Source organism: Peromyscus californicus, unplaced genomic scaffold, assembly GCF_007827085.1.
Source record: "Peromyscus californicus insignis strain IS unplaced genomic scaffold, ASM782708v3 Scaffold_9__1_contigs__length_137607984, whole genome shotgun sequence".
Classification (NCBI taxonomy): domain Eukaryota; kingdom Metazoa; phylum Chordata; class Mammalia; order Rodentia; family Cricetidae; genus Peromyscus; species Peromyscus californicus.
In genome coordinates, this window is record NW_026294617.1 from 13,003,020 (window position 1) to 13,025,614 (window position 22,595).

General features: G+C 42.9%; 1 protein-coding gene across 2 annotated transcripts in view; it reads left to right on the forward strand.

Annotated features, from left to right (window-relative positions):
* Usp13 (ubiquitin specific peptidase 13) overlaps window positions 1–22,595 on the forward strand; it is a 123,465-nt gene that overhangs the window by 46,135 nt on the left and 54,735 nt on the right. For both annotated transcript variants that reach the window (XM_052730068.1, XM_052730067.1), the window contains exons 5-8: window positions 234–376; window positions 3,294–3,478; window positions 15,896–15,990; window positions 17,600–17,787. In XM_052730068.1, coding sequence (XP_052586028.1) covers window positions 234–376; window positions 3,294–3,478; window positions 15,896–15,990; window positions 17,600–17,787 — 611 coding nt within the window. The remainder of the gene's footprint in view (window positions 1–233; window positions 377–3,293; window positions 3,479–15,895; window positions 15,991–17,599; window positions 17,788–22,595) is intronic.

Below are 22,595 nucleotides of genomic sequence, written 5' to 3' on the forward strand. Positions count from 1 at the left end.
TTCTGTGTGAATGCTAAGCTGGAGCTGATGACTGGAATTTGCTTCCATGTTTTCTTGTCAACATCAGTACCCAAGCCCCATGCCAGGGTCCAGTCTAGGCAGATGGAGGGGAACGGACCTCACTGTGGTGTAACTGAATTCCCACAGCGAGGCTGCTGCGTTTCTTTCTAAGCTTCTGTGTGTTCATGTCTGGAAGCTGGGTTTTCACTGTTCTCCCTGGCTTTGCCTCCTAGGTAACAATTGCATGTGATGCAGTGCTCAGCTCAAAGTCGCCTTATAGGAAGCAGGATCCAGACACGTGGGAGAATGAACTGCCAGTATCGAAGTATGCCAGCAATCTGGCCCAGCTGGACAACGGGGTCAGGATTCCTCCCAGGTGAGAGTCTGCTAGAAAAATGGAACTTTAGCCCCCCAAATTGGTCAAAGCAACATCTGATTTTCTACTTTTTCTCTGAATTAGCAGTTTTAAATATTTTCTTAGTAGATGCCTTTTATTACAAATCCAATAAAAACTGGAAATTGTTCATAGAAATAAGTCAGACTCCGAAAGACAAAATCTGTTTTCTCTCATATACATATTTAGATTTAAATTTATTTAAGTGTTTACACACATATACACATTTGCACATTTGTGTATGTACAGATCATGAAACTTGAAAGGGGGTCATGATGGCAGGAAGAGATCTGAAGTGATGGAGTAAAAGGGGAGAATAAAACCCACAGGATATGAAAGCAGAGGGGAGAAGTGTGGGCATGAGGGGCGCTGTGGAGGAAGACTTATTAGGACAAACTATAATGATCCACGTGCCTGGAATGTCATAATGAGACCCACCATTTTGCATGCTAACTTTAAAAACTGTTTTACAAAAGAAAGAAAAAAAAAAAACCTCAACAAAGATAAAAACCTCTTCCTGAATGTGCCTAGACCTTTACAGTGGTGCTGAGTGCTCTCGGCCCTAAACCTAAGCCCAGGTCTGTAGCTAGAGTTTTCCTGCCTGGCCCACAGTCAGGACAAATCTCTGTCACCCGCTAGTCCCGCAGCCTCTCAGACCCAACCAAGTAAACACAGAGACTTATATTGGTTACAAACTGTGTGGCCGTGGCAGGCTTCTTGCTAACTGTTCTTACAGCTTAAATTAATCCATTTCTATAAGTCTGTACCTTGCCACATGGCTCGTGGCTTACCGGCATCTTCACATGCTGTTTGTCATCATGGCGGCTGGCAGTGTCTCTCTCACTCAGCCTTCCACTTCCCAGCTTTATTCTCCTCCTTGTCCCGCCTATACTTCCTGCCTGGCCACGGGCCAATCAGTGATTTATTTATTGACCAATCAGCAACACATTTGACATACAGACCATCCCACAGCACAGGTCCTGCCCTGCAGCAAAGCTGGTGTTGGCACACATTTGCAGCTCTGTGCAGGGACGTTGCACTTGGCAGCACCAGCTGCACAGTGCGTGGGATGGTCAGACATGCCAGTTGAAGCTGTTGTCCGCTGGGACCTCACTGGCAGTGGAGTGGGTGAATCAACACTCGGCCCCCTCCCGCTTGGGGAACGCTTCTCCCCTGCAGTTCCTCATCAGGCCTGAGCTCAGGCCCCGTAGTCGTCGTGGTCACTTGGTGACATCTTGTGCTGGCTTCTGCCTTTTCTTACTTGTCCCCATTCTGCTGGGTTCAGCTCCCACACATCCAGATCGATGTGTCTGAGTTCATTCTCAGGGGTATGACTTGAAACAATGTTGGGCTGTCTCCAGCAGGCCAGAGTGCTCAGTGGGATTCAGTAGCATCTCTGAAGGCAGATCTCAGGGGGAAAGAACAGATGGTGCTTAGGAATATGTCCAGTTTCATTGACCCACGACCACACTGTTGTCTGTTTTAAGAAAGTAGTTTTGCATAAGGCACATCACTGCTGGACCTCATTTTCTACCTCTGTAGAATTTTCTAGAATTAGATGATAGGACTTTCTGCTAGCCATTTGACCCGTAACTGGCATTTAGTGTTCAGTTTGGGTGACTTATTTTCTTAATTTAGAATTATAGTGTAGTAGGGTACATCAGTCATCTTTTATAGCAGACGCTTGAGCTAGATCAGCCATTAATGGAGGGAAGTTGGTCTTGGCTCATGGTTGGCAGCATCACTCATGGTTAGTTGCCATTGCTTTTAGTCAGTGGTGATACAGTGTATCAGGTAGGGTATCTGCGGTGGCATAGGCTGTTTAGCTCATGGTGGAGTGAAAAGAGAGAGGAGGGGGGTCCTGAGTTCTAATGTTCCCTTTGAAAGTATTTCCCAATGGGTGCTGGAGAGGTGGCTCAGCAGTTAAGAGCACTTGCTGCTCTTGCAGAGGACCTGGGTTTGGTTCCCGGCACCTACATGGAGGCTTAAAACCGTCTAGCTCCAGTTCTAGGGGATCTTGTGCCTTCTTGGGTCTCCACTGGCACCAGCACATACACAGTGCACTTACATACATGTGGGTAAACACATGAGCGTCTTCGTACTCCATGACAGAATGGGCCCAATCTTGTAGACACAACCACTATGAATTCAAGAGTGTAGTGGCTGTGTCGTGCCCAGAAGACAATGTTCCACATATTCTTTCTGCAGTATTCTGCAGTATTCTGAGCCCTAGGGGAGGTGATGTAGAAGTCCCATGTATGGCTGAGCATTCAAAAGCCTCTTGTTTTCAGCATGTTGACCAGTTATTAGTCTCTGTAGTCCCCGCTGCCCATTGCAAAGAGAAACCCCTGTGACCAAAGCCGACTGTACCAATGATCTCCAACCCCAAATGTAAATGTTGAGACAACTGTTTTACAGGTACATTATGTCCACTTGCAAACTATGCTGACTTCATAATGCCACACTGAGGACCGTGCCTTTAATATACAGGTCTTCCTGGGACATGCCCAAGTTGGATTACAGCATAGTTTTAATCCACGTCAGTTTTACCGTGTATGGGTAATGTTTTGGAAATGTCGTCCACATGGGATCCTCCACATTTGCACTTTGTTTAGGAGCCACTGTCCTGTAAGTGGGAGTTTGGAGGACATGACCTCTTTCTTGCCCTTCATATCATGTGCCATTTTTTTAAAGAGCCATGCCAGAGGTGCTGATAGTCTCTGGCTCAGTCTGGGAGGCAGGCGGGGCACTGGATGGATGGTCCTGTGCTCTGGATGGGGAGCAGTACTGTCCTGGGGTGAGAACCCGGTGCTGCCTGTAGGAGATGTTGTTCATTTTTCACACGTCAGTGTTTTTCTGATGTGCTAGCTGTTCTCACTGTTCTCTGGTGCCTTTCTAGTGGCTGGAAGTGTGCCCGGTGTGACCTGCGGGAGAACCTCTGGCTGAATCTGACTGACGGCTCTGTTCTGTGTGGGAAGTGGTTTTTTGACAGCTCAGGGGGCAATGGCCATGCACTGGAGCATTACAGAGACATGGGCTATCCTCTGGCCGTGAAGCTGGGCACCATCACACCCGATGGGGCAGGTGAGTATGGCTTTGCATGACTGGCATCTCACATTTATCAGCACAGGTCTGAGACCTGGGCTTTGCCTCTCATTAATTGTGGAATGAGTGCTTGAGATTCCTCATCCTGGGGACATTGATGGAGCTTCTCTTGTGTTTGTTCATGAGCTTAACGCCTTTAGCCCAGCGGTGTTCAGTAAGGTGTGAGTAAAATTAGCTGCTGTTGTTTATCTCATGGCTGTGGGGACCCGAGCAGGAAAAAGGATCTAGGGAGTGAATGTGCATATTGAATCCTCTGTTAAGATGGCGCAAGACAACACTAGAATTCACTGTGGACATTATTAGTACCATTCAGGGATGAGTGATACATGAGAAATCAGTGAGGCTGTAGAGGTTCCTGGCTCAGTGGTAAAGACGATGCATCCAAACCTGACAACCTGATTACTGAACAGTTTGGTCCTGAGACTCACATGGCGGAAGGAGAGAGACAACTCCTACATGTTGTCTACCGATTTCCATGTGTGCTGTGGCATGCAAGAGTGTGTACCTGCAGATGCGTGTGTGTGTGTGTGTGTGTGTGTGTGTGTGTGTGTGTGTGTGTGTGTGTAAATAGATAGATAAAAATGTGAAAATAAAATCAATAAACAAAAACATTTTCCTGTGCTTCGAGCCCCAGCAGTGATGATTCTCATACCTTCAGAAGGTTCAGCTCTCCGGACAGCCAGCTGTGTTGTCCCTCACTGCTCTCAATCCATCTTCTCTAAATGGTTGGCTTTGGACCACATCTGTACACCGCATTCATCCCTCCCACCATTTTGTGATGGAAAAGGGAAGTAATACCAGGTCAAGACACAAAACTTAAACACTGAGCAGTGACCATGAGGACCTGTCATCTTGCCATCTTGGAAGTTTTTAACATCTAGAGCAGCAATCAGCCCTGGTGTCTCTATCTTTTCAGCTTTTGTGTCTCTTTCCTCTCTGTTCTAAGCTGTGATGATGTCTGTCTGTAGAAGAGTAAAGACGCCTGTCTTCTCTCTTTCCTCTTTGTGGTTTCCTGTGATGAGTTAGCTTGTCTCAGAGTTCATTGGCCAAAGTCTTCCTACTCAAGAGTTGGTCTTCAAGTCTGACCATTGCTTTCCTATGAGCTTAGTTTCTCATTCATTTTATGGTTGAGGGCTAGCAGTTAGGTTGTGTTAGGATTCTTTTGTTTTACATTTTGGAGAATTTTCCTACTTCCAGATTTCATAGAATGGTATTATTATTATTATGATGATGATGATGATGATGATGATGATGATGATGGAGATAGTTGCACTGTATATCTGGATGGCCTCAGACTCACTATGTAGTTAGACTGGCCTCGGACTTGTCATTCTCATCAGGGAATTATTTAAACTCATAATTTGAACAGAGAAAAGTAGTTGCAAAAGTATGAGTTGCAGGTATGAAACATTTTCCTTCCAAGAGAATGGGTCTGTAATTCAACTCTTATTCTGAGTGTTCTGGGATTTAAAGAGAAATTCAGGCCATGCATTGGGGGGTCCACACTGCAATGATACCGACACGTGATGGCCAACACTGTAACAATACCGTCTGATGGTAATGAGAACTCAATAATGGGGAAACCGGATACAGAAAGCCTTCTCTGTGTTCTTTAGGGGTTACAGAAAGGTGTGCAATTCAGGAATTTGTGATGATTTGAATGAGAAATGTCTCCTGTAGGCTCATGAACGTGAACACTTGATCCTCTGTTGCTGGCACTGTTTGGGGAGGTTATGGAACTTTTAGAACATAAGTCTTGCTAGAGGAAGTGTGTCACTGGTGGTGGGCTTTGAAAGTTTATGTAGCCTTCCTTTACTTCCAGTTCACTCTTGTTGCTTCCTCTGTGAGGCTGAGATGTTATCTCTCAGTTTTCTACTCTGCACACCTGTTGCCATGCCTCCCTACCATTATAGATTAGCCCTATGGAACCATAAATCCAAATAAACTCTTCCTTCTATAAGTTGCCTTGATCATGATATTTTATCATTACTAAAAAGCAATTACTGCAAGAAGAGAACATTACAGTTTAGACTTTCCTATGTTCTGTGCCGTATTGGGCAGTGTTTTGTAGAGCCACGACTTAGGGTTATTATTGTTGCAATGAAACACTGTAACCAAAAGCAAATTGGAGAGAAAAGGGTTAATTTGGCTTATGTTTCCATATCACTGTTCATTACTGAAGGAAGTCAGGACAGGAACTTAAGCAGGGCAGGAACCTAGAGGGAAGAATTGATGCAGAGGTCATGGAGGGATGCTGCATACTGGCTTGCTCTTCTTGGCTTGCTCAGACTGCTTTCTTATAGAAGCCAGGACCACCTGCCCAGGGATGGCACCACCCACAGTGGGCTGAGCCCTCACACATCAATCACTAATTAAGAAAACACCCTAAAGGCTTGCCTACAGCTTGATATTATGGAGGCATTTTTTTAGTTGAGGTTTCTTCCTCTCTGATGGCTCTAGCTTTTGTCAAGTAGACAAAATTAGTCAGTGGAGACCAGTATATAAGAAACTCAGTTCTCAGAACAACCTGACTGTGATGGTTTCTCTGGTCAACTTGACAGGACCTAAAATCACCTATGACATACTTATGAAGGGTTTCCAGCTTGGGTTAATTTACTGGAAAGACTGACCCTGAATGGGACCACCCCACAGGTCCCAAACTACAGAACAAGGAGAAAGCAGGCTGAGTGGAAGCATTCATCCCTGTCTGCTTCCTGAGTGCGGATGCCACATGACCAGCTGTCTCACACGCCTGCCGCCTTGACTCCCTCACCCTAGTGGAACCATACCCTTGAATTGTGATAAAAATAAATCTTTCCTCCTTAGGTCACCTGTGTCAGGTGTTCTGTCACAGTAGTGACAGCATCAACACTTCACCTAGCTACAAATGTGGGTTGTTTACAATTCTAATGTGTAGCAGAGGATCCCAAGGAGCATAGCCTCTGGCTTGGATTCCAGAGTGTTAGCACCTAGGCTTTGAACTGTCTTGTGTGATGTTACCTTTTGTTACTGATACCTTTTGTTTGAAGTGTTTGAACCTTAGCTGAGTTCTTCCTGAAGGGTTCAAGGCCTTAGTGAGGAGAGCACTTGGAAAACCGAGAGTTCTTGTGACTGAGAATTACTCAGGTATTTGGTTCCTTCAGGACTCCAGATAAGAGGTTTTGGTTTGTGCAAACTGATTTGCTAAGGTGTAAATTATGTAACAAAAAATGCTTTTTGTGAAGCAATGGGCAGTGAGTTCACCAGAAGCTGGCACCCTTGCTGCTCTGCTGCTGGGGGATGTCTTTCTGTATGCTGTGAATATATGTTGTTCCCATTGGTTAATAAATAATTAACTGCTTTAGCCTATGGCAAGGCAGCTTAGAGGCAGGCAGGAAAGGAGAGAAACAGGAAAGAGAAAGGCGGAGTCTGGGGAGATGCAAGCCAGCTGCCCAAGGAGCAACATGTAATGGGATGCAGGTAAAGCCATGGAACATGTGGCAAAACAGATTAATAGAACAGGTTAATTTAAGATATAAGAGGCCTGCCATAGATCATACAGTTTGCAAATAATATAAGCCTCGGAATGATTATTTTATAAGCAGCGGTGGGACTGTGAGGCCTGGCAGGATTGGAGAAAACCTTCTGACTACATTTGGTACCCAACATGGGACACAAACCCAGGACCCTCAGATTAAGAGTCTTATGCTCTACTGACTGAGCCAAAATTCACCCTGGAGTGACCCTAACTCTTTCATGGACCTGCACAAAACAGAATACCCACACTAATAGTTTGAAGTAAGGGTTATGCCTCACTCATCTTTGGATTCTGCACAAAATCTTAGGCATATTAGGCGAAAATATTTTTGTTAACCAACTGGTAAATAAGTATTTAAGTAAATAATTAGCTTCTGTTTAAGTGTGTCTGTCATGATAACACAGGTTAATTCTCTTTCCTATGTATCTTTTAAATTTATTTATTTAGCATGTGTGTATATGTGTGCATGTGTGTTGAGACTAGAGGTCATCCTTGAGCATGGTTCTTTAGGCTCCATTGCTGTTTTTTGAGACATGGCCTCTCTTTGGCCTGGAGCATGCTGATTGGGGCAGGCTGCTGGCCAGTGAACTCAGTCATCTACCTGTTTCTTTCTCTCCTCTGTTGGGATTACAGCTCCATGTCACCATGCTTGGCTTTTTTAACGTGTATCTGAGGATCAAACTCAGATCCTCATGCTTGTGTGGAAAACACTCTACTGGCTAAGGCATCTTCCCAGCCCCAAGATTCTCTTTTAAAGTTGTCATCATTTTAGTTACACTAGAGTTGTAACTAGAGTGACATCATTTCTCACACACTAGAGGTGTATGAGAACACCCCTTCCAACAAACCCTGGATGACTTTGGGTGTAATGAGTCTTTCTCTGTTCCACTAGCCAGCTCCCAAATAATGACACGGAGACTTGTTCATTATGAAAGCTTGGCCTTAGCTTAGGCTTGTTTTTAACTAGGTTTTATAACTTAAATTAACCCATTTCTGTTAATCTATATTCTGTCATGTACTGCCCATCCTGCTTCCCCTGTGTCTTCTCCAGTCTCTGGCTTTCTTCTTCTCCGAGTCCTTTCTGTCCCCAATAGTCCCTCCTAACCTCTTCCTAGCTATTGGCTGTTCTGCTTTTTATTACACCAATCATAGCAATACATTTTCACACAGTACACAAATATCCTACAACATTTGGGGATCATTAAAAATCTTTGCTGATCTGCCATGTTACTTGAATTTGCTTTTCTACTGAGGTCAAACAGTTTTCATTATATTATTTATTTGATTTTTTTTGAGGTAAGGTCTGGCTAACCTTGAACTCCTGACCATCCTGCCTCTAAATTTGAGTGTTGGAATTACAGGCATGTACCACACACATTATATTCTTGGCTACTTGTGGTTTTTTTTTTTCTTGAAAATTTTAGAGTATCTTTTTTTTTTTTTTTTTTTTTTCTGATACAAGGTCTTGGTTGTATATATAGCCCAGGCTGGCCATGAACTCAGTAGCCCAGGAAGTCTTGAACTTGTGATCTTCCTAGTCTTCAATTATAGATTGTAACATGAATCTTAAAAGGTCTTATTAATAAAAACAAACCCGGTGCCAGTTATTGAGGGGAATGCTGGAAGATCAAAGAAGCAGAACAAGTCACAGCCACCTCACCTTGCCAATTCCTCAGCTGATCCTGTTTCCTCAGACTGGAAGCCTCTGTGTCCTCATCTGAGTGGATCTCAGCTGAACTGCTGCTCAAAAGTCTCAAGCTTACCAAGGTTCTAGTTCCTGGTCCTCATACCTTATATACCTTCCTGCTTCCTGCCATCAGTTCCTGGGATTAAAGGTGTGAGTCATCATGCCTGGCTATTTCCAGTGTGGCTTTGAACTCACAGAGATCTCAATGGATCTCTGCCTCCAGAATGCTAGGATTAAAGGTGTGAGTGCCACCATTTTCTGGCCTCTATGTCTATCTAGTGGCTGTTCTGTTCTCTGACCCCAGATAAGTTTATTAGGATGCACAATATATTGGGGAAAAGCAATATCACCACAATAGCTATAGGCTGCCACAGGTAGCATCTTAGGGTCTTTTCTTATCATATATATATATACATGTATATATATGTATATATATATATATATGTATTTTTATTAGGTTTTATGGATTCTTTTTATTATTTTCTGTCATAGCTGTTGTAAAGGTGAAATACTGGAGAACTTTGAGGGTTAGTCTTACAGGGTAGCCAAGGTCATTTGAATACATGCTCTTAAGTCTTTCATGTAGAGTCCAACACTCTGGGGAGTGCAGCAAGCCTCTTGTGTGCCCCACATGAGACTTTCTAAATTCATACTTTAGGAAAAGGATCAACCTTTGATTTCTTGTGTTTGTTGTATGTCAGTATGTTGTATGTCCCTTGGGGGATTGAACAGCCCTTTCACAGGGGCCCCCTAAGACCATCAGAAAACACAGATATTGACATTATGATTCATAACAGTAGCAAAATTACAGTTGTAAAGTAGCAATGGAATAATTTTATGGTTGGGAGTCACCACCACATGAGGAACTGTATTGAAGGGCCATAGCTTTAGGAAGGCTGAGAACCCCTGCTGTGTGGTGTTTGTTTGGGTCACAGCTTTAGGAAGGCTGAGAACCCCTGCTGTGTGGTGTTGGTTTGGGTCACAGCTTTAGGAAGGCTGAGAACCCCTGCTGTGTGGTGTTGGTTTGGGTCACAGCTTTAGGAAGGCTGAGAACCCCTGCTGTGTGGTATTGGTTTGGGTCACAGCTTTAGAAAGGCTGAGAACCCCTGCTGTGTGTTGTTGGTTTGGGTCACAGCTTTAGAAGGCTGAGAACCCCTGCTGTGTGGTGTTGGTTTGGGTCACAGCTTTAGAAAGGCTGAGAACCCCTGCTGTGTGGTGTTGGTTTAGACCACAGCTTTAGGAAGGCTGAGAACCCCTGCTGTGTGCTGTTGGTTTTCCTAAAGTCTTTGTTCAGTCTCTTGATTATTTCCTGTTAGTTGTGGATTGCCGCAATCAATGCTTGTTCCCTTGCATCTTTTTAATAGGTGGTTTCCCCTTATATCTTTTTAAATAGATGGTTAGCTTCAACTTTCTACTTCTTTACAAGCCGAAGAAATTCCTAGCAATGTAGGATTCTTTAAGGGTTCAGTATTGAGCCTTTAGGATGTTGAAGCATGGAAGACACAGTGCCTACTGTGTGGGATTTGGGATACACTCTGGGGCAGATAATTCTGCTGCGAGACAGGGTGACTGAGGAATGGTTTTCTCCACTCAATAGGTCCCTCAGGCTAATTTGTGAAAAAGCCAGTCTCAAAGTCAGGACATTTGTTTTTTTTTTAGGTCATAATGAGAACCGCTACTGCAAATCTGTGGGCTGTTTATGTCAACTCAACCAGTACATTCTTTCCCTGTGGGTGCTGAATTATATTTAGAAGATTGCTAGGTGGACATGGAATCTAAGGTTGTGTATTCAAATATCCAGTGGTATCCTGGTCTGTCCACCCTGGTTCCTTTCCCAGTGACCTTGTACCTGCTCAGCGAGACCCTCTCCATTCATAAGGCCTCTGCTTAGGGTTTTGTTTTCCCAAGAAGTCCTGACCCGCCAGGCTAGGCCGAAATGATGGCATGTTTCATACAAATGGACCCTGTATCCAGTTCCACTCTGTGTCCCCATGGGTACAGCACAAACAAAACAAGAACCAAATCACCACACAAACAAACCAAGCTCCCCTGTGTGGGAGGAGATGCCCTCTGGCCAAGCCAGGAGGGTTCTTGTCAGGAAGGGAGTAAGATGAGCTGGAGGTGGGAGAGGGTTGTATTAATTCCGTCATGGAAGTGGCTTGTTTACCTGGGAAGGTACTTCTGTGCCAGGATGACTGCACACAGACAGTCTAGATGCCCAAGGCAGCTGCAAACTGGTTCATCTCACTGCCTGTGCCAGCTGCATGGCTCCTCACCTGGGCCTTCCTTCTTTGGCTTTTTTCACCCTTGACCTGGACATAAGCTCCCTTCTGTCTCTCACAGCCTACAGGGTCGGAATCAAGGCTTTGATGACTTCATATTGGCTTTAACCTGGCTTGTCCTCTTCTGGTGTGCGGGAAGCACCTTGTGCTAGTTCCCAGCGGAGCTGTTACAGGACCCTGTGGCAGTTAGGTTAGTGGGGGTAACCGGGGACAGTGGAGCCTGGACAGCATCTCTGTTGTCCTCTAACTCTGCCGTCTGCATAGTAGTCGCTGTAAGGATTTGTGCAGTGAACAAATAGAGGAAAGATGCTCCTCATTGAAACCGATTGATGGCTTAGTCTCAGCAGGCCTCCTTTCCTGACTTCAGTGTGGGTTTTGCCTGCCCCGGTGATGGCCATACGTCGTCAGTACATCCATTTTGTGTTTAGTTTTCTAGTGCTATTGCTGGCACAGCCTCTCATTTCTCTTTTCTGTGGCTGGCAGATGGCCTGAGGGACACAGGTAACTCTTGATGAGAGGTGTGCCTCTGTGGACCAGCCTGCATTTCCTCGGCCTTTTGTTCCCATGGTGTCTGACAGGGTCTCTAAGTTGGGAGCCCAGCAGTGGGACTACCTGATTCCTTCCCGAGCATGAGAGCTTCCTTGAGGTTAAGAGTGTGGACCACACAAATGAGCCTTCTCTAAGATGGTGTCTGTGGTCCTTCACCACAGTCCAGCATGACTTCTAAGACTGTTTTGGGATATTAGACTTTACATTCATGAGAGCAAGGGCCCTGCTTATTTTACCCGACGTTGTACCTTCCTGTCTGTGTGTATTTTGTGTTCAGTTGTGTTTGTTGACTGTAATGAATGGGTTAATCAATGTGGCTGAACAAGTTTGTCTAGAGGTCTACGAATCCTAAGAACATATTATGTAAGATAATTGTCTTAGTTGTGGGAATTACTTATAAACTTAAAAACAAAACAAAACAAAAGAATCTCATGTAACCCGAGCTGGCCTGGAACTTTCTATGTAGCTAAGGATGACCTTGAACTCCTGAGGCCCTTTTCTGCCTTTCCTCCCAAATGCTGTGATTGCAGGTATGTAGCACTAGGTCTGAGTTATGCAGTGCTGAGGAACACACCTAAGGCTTTTTCTTGCTAGGCGAGCATGCTAGCAACTGAGAGACACCGCCAGGCCACGTGTATATTTTTCAGTTAAAATACTACAGTCAATGTGAGAAAATAGAAAAAAGTAAAATAAATCTTTCTGTTCAGGTGACACACGGTTACTGTTTTGGTTATGTCTTACAGATCCTTTTCTTGTTTCACACCTCAGTGCCAGTGTCCATTTCTGCTGCCAGCCTGCTCCTTCACTGTCCTTTGAACCTGTAACATGCTTCTCCCATGCATGGGGCATTTCCACTCTAACCTTCTCCTTTATCTTTTGTGTGGATTGAAGCCTCTGGCTCTTTGGCTTCTCTTACCCTTGAACTGGAACCGACCAATCAGCTAATGCTGAGCACCGTCTGTACCACCCAGAAGCTTCTCCTTTATCTTTTGTGTGGATTGAAGCCTCTGGCTCTTTGGCTTGTCTTATCCTTGAACTGGAACCGACCAATCAGCTAATGCTGAGCACCGTCTGTACCACCCAGAAGCTTCTCCCTAGGCTTCACCACTGCGGTTTCTGAGTCAGGTTTTATGCCATGGCAGGGAGTGTGGAAGCATCCTGGCTGGCAATACTTACAAGCTAGGATAGTTCTTGATAGTTCCAAGACAGTTTTGCTAAGCTGAACTGGGAGAGAGTGTGAATTTTCCAGTGAAAACCCAGAAGGCAGCAGCACTCACCTCTGAAGACATCCTGTGTCACTTGTACAGATCTTCATAGTTGCCACAGGAGGATTAAGTTCATGTTCAGTTTCTGGTATTGAACTCCCTAAATTGTTTTTGCTATGGGCATAAGAAATGACTATCATATTTGACGAAATCACGTGGTATCTTTGGACATTTAGCCACCTGAAGTAGGAAATGGTGTTTTCTTAATGTGAGAAAACCTAGTAGGTTAAGAACTGGCGGAGGCAGTGTAGTTTTCACTTACTTCAGGATCCCAGGGCATTGTCTCTGAGGGTGGGGGTGGGGGTGAGCTTATTCTAGCAGTTTCATTATTTTCTTCTTCTTCTTCTTCTTTTTTTTTTTTTTTTTTTTTTTGGTTTTTCGAGACAGGGTTTCTCTGTGTAGCTTTGCACCTTTCCTGGATCTCACTCTTAGCCCAGGTTGGCCTTGAACTCACAGAACTCCACCTGGCTCTGCCTCCTGAGTGCTGGGATTAAAGACGTGCGCCACCACCGCCCGGCCTTCATTATTTTCTAATAGAGCTGTGACTTAAGCTTTCAAAGTCTCAGCGGTTAAAGAAAGTAGAATAGCAGTGCCGTGGGACGGGCATTTTTCACATTCTGCCAAGTATTTGATATTTTCTATTTTTTCTCACTCATTGATTAAAAATGTTAATGTATTTGTTTCAAATTGTTAGTTCAGAAAGCATTTTTTTTTTTTTTAAATTTAAGCCTTTTGGAAACTTGTTGTTTCTACTCTTTTCTAGAATCTTGTAGCTGGAGAGTTTTCTTTCCAGGTCCTGCCAAGCCCCAACAGTCTGACAGCCCATTTATAAAATAAACACACAGACGCTTATATTACTTATAAACTGTATGGCCGTGTCAGGCTTCTTGTTATCTACTTCTTCTATCTTAAATTAACCCATTTCTATTAATCTATAAGTTGCCACGTGGCTCGTGGCTTACCGGTACCTTACTTCTTGCTTGTCATGGCAGCGGCTGGCTGGTCTCTCTCCTCAGCCTTCCACTTCCCCCAATTCTCTTCTCTTTGTCCCGCCTATACTTCCTGCCTGGCTACTGGCCCATCAGTGTTTTATTTATTACCCAATCAAGCAACACATGTAACATACAGAACATCCCACAACAGAATCTTTTCACTTCCTTTGTGGGTTTTCAGCACTCTTCCTCTACTTCTGTCTTTGTGATAAAGTCTTTTCCTGTTGTGAACCTTTTACCTTTCACACAGAGGCAGTCTACCTTACATCTTAGGATCCAGAGACCACTACTGTCTTGAAACTGCCTGAGTTGAATTGGGGATTTCATCTTTTGGTTTTGCTTTCGAGAATACTTGAATTATAGTTAAGCAGACATTGGTGAAGGCTGCTACCCACAATACAAAGTGGAGGGAGAAATCTCTACAACAGCCCATCTGTTTGTGATAGAAGGCCAACTCCCTTTGCCACAGTAGGTTGGAGGACCACCCTAGCATTATAGCATCTGCATAGTATCCCTCTGTCAATCCTCCAAGTTCCAAGGAGTAGAAAACTCCTTAGGCAGTGCTGAAGAGACTATTCTAAAGGATGATATCTTTGTATCTATTTTTCTTTCTTTTAAAAAAAGGTTTGTTTATTTATTATGTATACAATATTCTGCCTGCATGCTAGAAGAGGGCACCAGATCTCATTATAGATGGTTGTGAGCCACCATGTGGTTTCTGGGAATTGAACTCAAGACCTCAGGAAAGAGCAGCCAGCACGCCTAACCTCTGAGCTATCTCTCCAACCCCGTATCTATTTTTCTTAAAGCATTTTATTTTCCAAATTTAGAAGGAAAGAGACTGTGGTTTGGGGTCTCCATTCCTAGAATGTGCCTGGATGGCACCTTACCATCCATAGCCTGAGATACCTTGACTATGCTGAGATAGAAGGAAGGAGATGGGACAGGAGTGAGGCACTGGGGTTCTGGGCCACAAGTGAGATGGGAGGGAATCATTTAGCCTTTATTAGACTCCCCATGAGACACAGGAAGTGTGCATTCTTCTCCTTCCTTGCATTACTCTCTCGGGACAGATAGGGCTCTGCAGCGCTTCTGAAACTTTGTGTCTCTGGGGTCTTGTTGGTAATGGAGAGTCTGATTGGGTAAGTCTGGGGTGGACCATTTCCAAGGAGCCCCGACTCATGGTCCACGGTCTGTGCATTTGATGGGGCTTTACCCCAAACATGTTATCCTGTGGGATATTAATATCCCGAGGCCAGACACTGCCCTCGAGCACCAGGGTGCCACAGGGGGAATAACATTTGAGACTTCCTCAGTCACTTGCCTCCTCAGTACAGGTGTGGGGCCTTTAGGGTAATCATGTGTCCATTTCCCTAGGTTCAGTGTGGACCTCAGAGTGAGCATATCTCTTCAGTCTGGGAGCACATCCCTACCTTTTTAATAGTGTTATGGATGATGGGTTGATCATGTTGCCAACCTCAGTTCTGGTGTGAGTCCCAGGGTGAGCATGCCTGCCTCCTCAGTTCTGATGTGGGCTGCTGGGTGAGTGGTTGTTTTGGGAAGCTGCATGGGTCTGCATTCTCACTTCCATCTCTCACTCGCTCTGTGAATCATAGACACTACGGCAAGAGAGAAGGGCAAAGGGAAAAGAAGGAGATGGCCCAAAGGATAGAGACAGGAGCCTGTCTGACCACATCTCACCATCCAGCTGCACCTCAGGGCCCGTACATCCCCTGTCTACTCCAAGGGTCTTCTGCCCTGGCAGATGGCTGTCACTCTCTCCCCACCCCTTTTCGCTCTGCTTCCCAGCCTTAGAATTATGCCCTCATGGGTATTGGTTATAAAGCCCAATGGTTAGGTCTTCATATTCATCTCATTTTAAGTTATCTTGCCTTCAGCTATTTCCCCCCACTTTGCTTTAGAAAACCCATTTTTTCTTAAGTCTTTGAGACTTTCTAGAGAATTGATGTGTGTTTATAAAATATGTATATTTATTACATCTATTTTTTGTGGTCTGCTCTTTGGTACACCCAGCCCCCCTGTAGGCTTAGTGTGCCTGGATATCATGTACAGACCTTAGCGCTGTTTTCTCTTCACCCTCCAGATGTTTATTCTTTTCAAGAAGAGGGACCTGTTTTGGATCCTCATTTGGCCAAACACTTAGCACACTTCGGGATCGACATGCTTCATGCGAACGGGGTGAGAAAATTTTTGTCTCTAATTCTACGCTGTGTCTGTGATGAGTGTGTGTGTGTGGGGGGGCATCTCTAGTTTATTTAATATAGAATTCTACTGAAGTGCATCTTTACTTTATAGATGTTAATTGTTGCATTAGTTTGCTGAATTTACTAAAAGGAATGAGGGCTGCTGGGTAGTGGGTGGAGTAAACGGTTGTAAACCTTGTAAACTTTGCTTCTCATTTGTTCTAACTTGATGCCATTCAAGGATGATGGAGCAGTTTTGCCTGTGAGGCCTGTGGTGTGAGGTTGTGTTTGCTCCCTGCTGGGCCAGCACTCTGTATGCTCTCATGCTGCTGGGCTGCTGGGCTCTTTCTCATTAATGCCCATCATTTCACTTCCTTACCCTTTCCTTTCTTCCCTCTCTCAGATGGCTTCCTTTCTCCTCCCTCTCCCCCTTACCCGCCTTTTTTGTTTACTGCAGGTCCTCAGTTGTCCCCTTGTCTTGCTACCTGGATTTTGTTTGTTTGTTTGCTTTTAGTTTTTGTGAGCGTCTCATGCAGCCTGGGCTGGCCTCCCACTGTGTAGCTGAAAGTGACCTTGAACTTCTGATCTTCCTGCCTTACCTCATGAGTTCTGGGATTACAAGTGTGCACCATGCCCAGGTTATGTGGTGCTGTGTAACTGGCTGTTTTATTTATTCTTTACTCTTTTGACTCTTTTGGGGGGTCTGCTACCCAGCTCCCAAATAAATACACACACAGAGTCTTAGTCTTTCTTATGAATGCCCGGCCTTAGCTTTGCTAGCCAAGCTTTCCTTAACTTAAATTATCCCATCTACCTTTTGCCTCTGGGCTTTTACCTTTCTCATTTCTGTGTATATTTACTTCTTATTTCGTGTCTGGCTGTGTGGCTGGGTGGCTGGCCCCTTCTTTTCTTGCTCCTTCATCCTCTCTCCCCAGATTTCTCCTATTTATTCTGTCTGCCTGCCAGCCCTGCCTACTTTTTCTCCTGCCTTGCTATTGGCCATTCAGCTCTTTATTAGACCATCAGGTGTTTTAGACAGGCACAGTAACACAGCTTCACAGAGATTAAAAAAAAAAATGCAACATAAAAGAATGCAACACATCTTTGCATCATTAAACATATGTTCCACAGCATAGACAAATGTAACACATCTTAAAATAATATTCTACAGCAGTGCTAGGGATGGAACCTAGGACTTCATTCATGCTCTGCAAGTGTTTGAGCTGCGTCCTTCATGTGCTGACTTCTTTTTTTATATGCCTCCTATCTCTTTCCTTCTTGTTCTTTCTCTTTCCTGAAAAAACTAAGCAAAACAAAACAAACAAAAACCCAAAACCTTTTCATGTTTTAAAAAATTGTGGTAAAATATACATAAAATTGTCCTTTTAGCTAATCTTAAGTATACTGTTTTGTGACATTAAGTACATTTACATTCTTATGTAGTCATCATTGTCTCTTAATATTTTTAAATAGATTGTTCATTTTCCCCATGTAATTTGAGGAAAATGGCAGAAACAACTATTACATTAGAAATAATTCATAAGTTTTGATTGTGAATCCCCCTTAAAGCCCTATTCTTCTCTCTCTCTTTCATGATGTCTCAGACAGAGAATGGGCTCCGGGACAATGACATCAAGCCAAGAGTCAGCGAGTGGGAAGTGATCCAAGAGTCAGGGACTAAGCTGAAGCCGATGTATGGACCAGGGTACACGGGCCTGAAGAACCTGGGGAACAGTTGCTACCTCAGCTCTGTCATGCAGGCCATCTTCAGCATCCCAGAGTTCCAGAGAGCGTAAGTGGGCCCCACTGGTGATGGCTGCCAGTCTCTCTGGGCTAGTCCATCCTGTGTGATGGGGAAACCCATTGCTATTGCCTTGGGGATTCTGCTGCATCCTCCTGAGCCCCTATTGACAGTACCCCTAGTACTACAGATGAGGTGAGAGGAAGAGTGCTTGGAGACTGAGCAGCTCCACAGTCAGTCATCATGGCTCTCAGACCAGCCATCCATCCTCATAGCACACCTGCCAGATCCTTTCTGTAGATGGGCCGGTAGAGGGCTAGTGACCTGTGTGGTCAGCATCCATTCTCCAGAGGAGAATTCTGTGGAGAACTTTAGGTTATTACTTTTTATTACTGGGAGTGTACTTCCCAGATAGTGGCCTGGGCTGCTAGGTGTGAGTCTGCAGTAAGGAAAAAGTGGACATTGATCAAGCTCCTAGAGACTGGTGAAGTGATTTGATATCACTACATCTTATATGGGGCATTTCATATGTCCAGTTTGTTGGGTCCAGGGTCACACAATAATGGGGGACAGACCACCAAAGTCTATTAAACCAGAAGCAAACTTTATTCCAGAAAAATAAAAATAAAAAGTTAAAATTAAAATAAAACACTGCAGAGCACAAAAGCTTATCAGCTAGCTGAGACCACAGCCAATGTTGGAATTCTGGGGCTGTGGCAATGGAGGCGGGTACTGGCCCCCTTTTATAGTATCAGGCATTGGGTACATGGTAGGAGTCACACAGAAACATCAGGCATGAGGTGCATGCTGGGAATCACGTAGAAACAAGTACTAAAAGTTAACTTTGGTCCAGGCAGTTGTTGGCTATAAGGGGGAAGGGGGCTAAAAGTTCACCCCTGGCTGTTGACAGAGGAGCTGACTATAAAAGAGACAGCCATTGTTAGCAGTTAACCTTTAGAGCTGATGACTGTCAGTTTTCATATCTTAAGTTTATAATTTTATATTTCTATGTTCCTGGACCCTTCATTCTCCCCTTGAGTTATAATCAGAATCAAACCTTTGATTCTATTAGGTCTAAATATAAGCCAGATTATAATCTTGAATGATTTATATAAAATAATAACTTTAAGCTATATAATAATCTTTTTGGCTCTGTATAAAGAAGGTTAAATGTCTTATATTACTGTAGAATCATTTTAGTTAATTTATCAATTGATAACCCTGGGCCCATTTCCTTGGTATATCAATGGGCATTATAGTTAGCTAATTTGACTCCCCTGTGTCAGGGAGTTTTCCTTTGACTTGGCCTTTTTAGCCTGTTTTGGGAGCAGGGATGATGTATTCTCTTCTATAGCTTCTTCAAGCTGAATCGGGACATAGTTGGTCAGGGTCCAGGAAGGCTAAAAAAGACTAGTCAAAGGTCAGGAGGGAATTTAGGAAATGAGGCACTTATCAGAACCATCTGATTTTACCCAGCTGGAGACAAGGAACATTCACATTGGCTAGGCTAGTCCATGTCAGCTTTTAGCAAGTCTGGAGCTCACAGTCATCTGGAGCAGTGCAGTCAGCAACTGAAGCTTGGAGTGTCTGTCAGCCAAGTGGAAACCTGTTGAGACAAACTTAAACTAGGAACAGAAGTTAAAAGTTATGAACTTATTTGGAACCCTTAGGCCCATATCCTCAGTAATTGGGAATAGCAGGAGTCCCAAGACCAGGAGAGAGAAAAAAAAATATCATCTTTAGGAATAAGCTGTACTCATCTGAGGTCCTTCAAACCTCTGTGAAGTGGATCTAGGTCTTCCAACTCTTTTAATCCTCTGAGGCCTACATAAACTATCTTACAAAATGACATAAAAGTTTTAGATACATTGGTATTACCAATCTGTACTGAAATCCATATCGTAGACAAAGCAGGTAATGAGTATCTGCAAAACAGCAGGAGTGGACTCATACCTTTGAGTCCCAACAAGAACTACAGATTTGAGTTAAAAGCATGTGTATTTTCCTTCTGTTCAGAGAGTCGGGTATAAATTGGACAGAGGTTTTTTTTTTTTTTTTTATGAGAAGCACTTTTAGGTTTATGTTTAGATATATTTAGATGACATCTAAAATAAATCTAAAATGTTGAGCTTGTGACTGAACAGTAAGTAATTATTATTTTACCAGCTTATTAGAACTCTATTAAATGTAAAGCTCTGAACTGTTATATCATAGAACAGGAGAACAATTTGAAACATTGTTTTATAATCTAACTCATTTATTTATATCTTTATAACTTATATTTATATCTGAAATAATTTTTTGAGATCCTCAAAGCTTATAAGCTTTTATATCCTCAGACCTTTTTCAAGACCCATATTTAAACCTTTATGACTTATTTAAACTTTTCTATCTTAGAACATTCTCTTAAAAATGAGCTAACGAGCTGGCTATAGATCTGGTTGTCTAATGCTGTCAATCTGACAAAGTTATAGCTAGCCTAGCCATCAGTATTATCAGAGATCTGAGAAGGATAAATTATATCTGAGTGCAGGCCAAGCAGCTTCCATTTCTATAAATGACAGGGACCAGTCCATACCCAGGTCTCCATAGAGTTGGAGGCACAAGTATCAGAACAACATCATCTTCTTCGGTTATCAGGCCCATAAGGCAGTTTTTTCCTGTGGAATAGGGACATGGAAGACTGACTTTGCTTTGTCCAGGCAAAAGGGTGTAATCAATTCCAGTGTCCTGCTGCTTGTCCACAGTCTGGGCTGGGTCCTGGCCGCAGGCGTTGCATTGGGGCATCTTGCCCTGTGGTCGGTGTTGTCATAATCCAGGCAGAGACATTGTGGTGCCTTGTACATAATCTTCTTTGGAGACCTTGGGTCACTGCTAGGATCTGGGGGTCTGTCTGATAGAATAAGCTTTTAGATCAACATTTAAATGCCATATTCTGCAGATCTCTGAACTATGAGGGCTGTCCAGGTATATCTGAATAGACAAACTTTGTTTCTATCCTGAAAATATATGTAAGGGACTAAGTAAAGCTTATCCCTATAATTAATTACATCAGTACTTAGCATGACTACAGTTAAAGAACTTGATTATTTATGATTGTCTATTTAGTTATGTTTTCTAACAGTCTACAATAAGTAGCCTTAAAAACAATGATTTTGAAATGACTCTCTTCTAGTATCAAATACAGGTTCAGTAAAGAAACCAAAACAAAATACCTATATAACAACACTTATATAACTCAGTTAATCTAAATAGCTTAAGTTTAACAAATTTAGCAAAGACAAGGAGCTAGACAACATTCTTAGGCCTGAATGTACCTTGGGTAAGGAGAAACATTCTCCAAATCAATGGTTTTCAACTTTTTCAATGCTATTTTATAACTGTAGTTTTGCCATTGTTGAAACTCAAAGCAAACATCTGAAATACAGGTGGTCCTAGGCCACCCCTGTAAAAGGTTTTTTGTTTGTTTTAATCCTTGAAGGGTCTAGACTCATGGAGTCCCTTTGTCTAGGTTATTGTTGTCTTACTGCATCATAAGAAATGAACATCCCAGTTTCTGGTTAGTATTTGGTGTTCATGGCTGTGACCTTAATTTTTAGTCTTTTATTTTAAGCCCAAATACTAACAATATAGAGCATTTTATAAGCTGAAAATGTCCCATAGCCTTATAAACTTAAATTTTTTTTTTTTTTTTTTGGTTTTTCGAGACAGGGTTTCTCTGTGTAGCTTTGCGCCTTTCCTGAACTCACTTGGTAGCCCAGGCTGGCCTCGAACTCACAGAGATCCGCCTGGCTCTGCCTCCCGAGTGCTGGGATTAAAGGCGTGCGCCACCACCGCCTGGCTAAACTTAAATATTTTAAAAACTGTTCTTAAAAAGATTAAGATCTCTCAAATGTCTTTTTGCAATATTAAAAATAAAATACCTTTTTTTTACTTAAAGAAGGGGAAAACATGGCATAACCATAATCTGTATAAAGTAAAACCAAGCTCCAGAGTGCAAACAATCTCAAAGTTCAATATCTGGGATTCATTTATAATCCTTTTGGTTCTTTTACTTAGAGGCTTGGATCATTTTTTTTGGCCCTAGCATTTCTAAAACTGTTAAGATCCATCATTGCAACTGGATTCTCTTTGGCACTCTAGCCCTGTCATATATTTGTAATCTTTAGTTGTTTTTTATGATCCTTTATGTTTTTTAAACCATTATCATCTTATCATCTGGGTGACTCTTAAATTATAAAGTTTAGCTGTCAGAGCAAGGTACATTTTTTTGTATAAAAGCATTGAGGTGCAGCTTTAACATTTATCAAGTACTTTATTTATTAAACATATGTAGCCATTTATTTAAATTTTCTAGAAGCTTGTTGTTGAACATTTGGCAATGACATAAATATTTAGGTGTAAATCTCTAAGTCAGCCTTTGTTAATCTGAATAGATCTTTATAGCCTTAGTAAAAGATGACTGCCAAAAGCCACGTTGTTGTTGTTTAAAACATGTTTTTTTAACAATAATTATATGTGTGTGTGTGTATATATATATATATATATATATATACAGTGTTCTGTTTGTATGTATGTCTGCACACCAGAAGAGGGCACCAGATCTCGTTATAGACGGTTGTGGGCCACCATGTGGTTGCTGGAATTGAACTTGGGACCTCTGGAAGAGCAGCCAGTGCTCTTAATCTCTGAGCCATCTCTCCATCCTGTGTACATATATGTATATATCTCTATGTTTAACATACACATTTTGTGTGAAGAATCATTAGCTATTTTTAAAAAGAAGAAAATCAACCAGAATTAACCTAATATGGTCAAATTTTAAATTCAGTATTTGTAGGTGTGAGAAACCATAACCA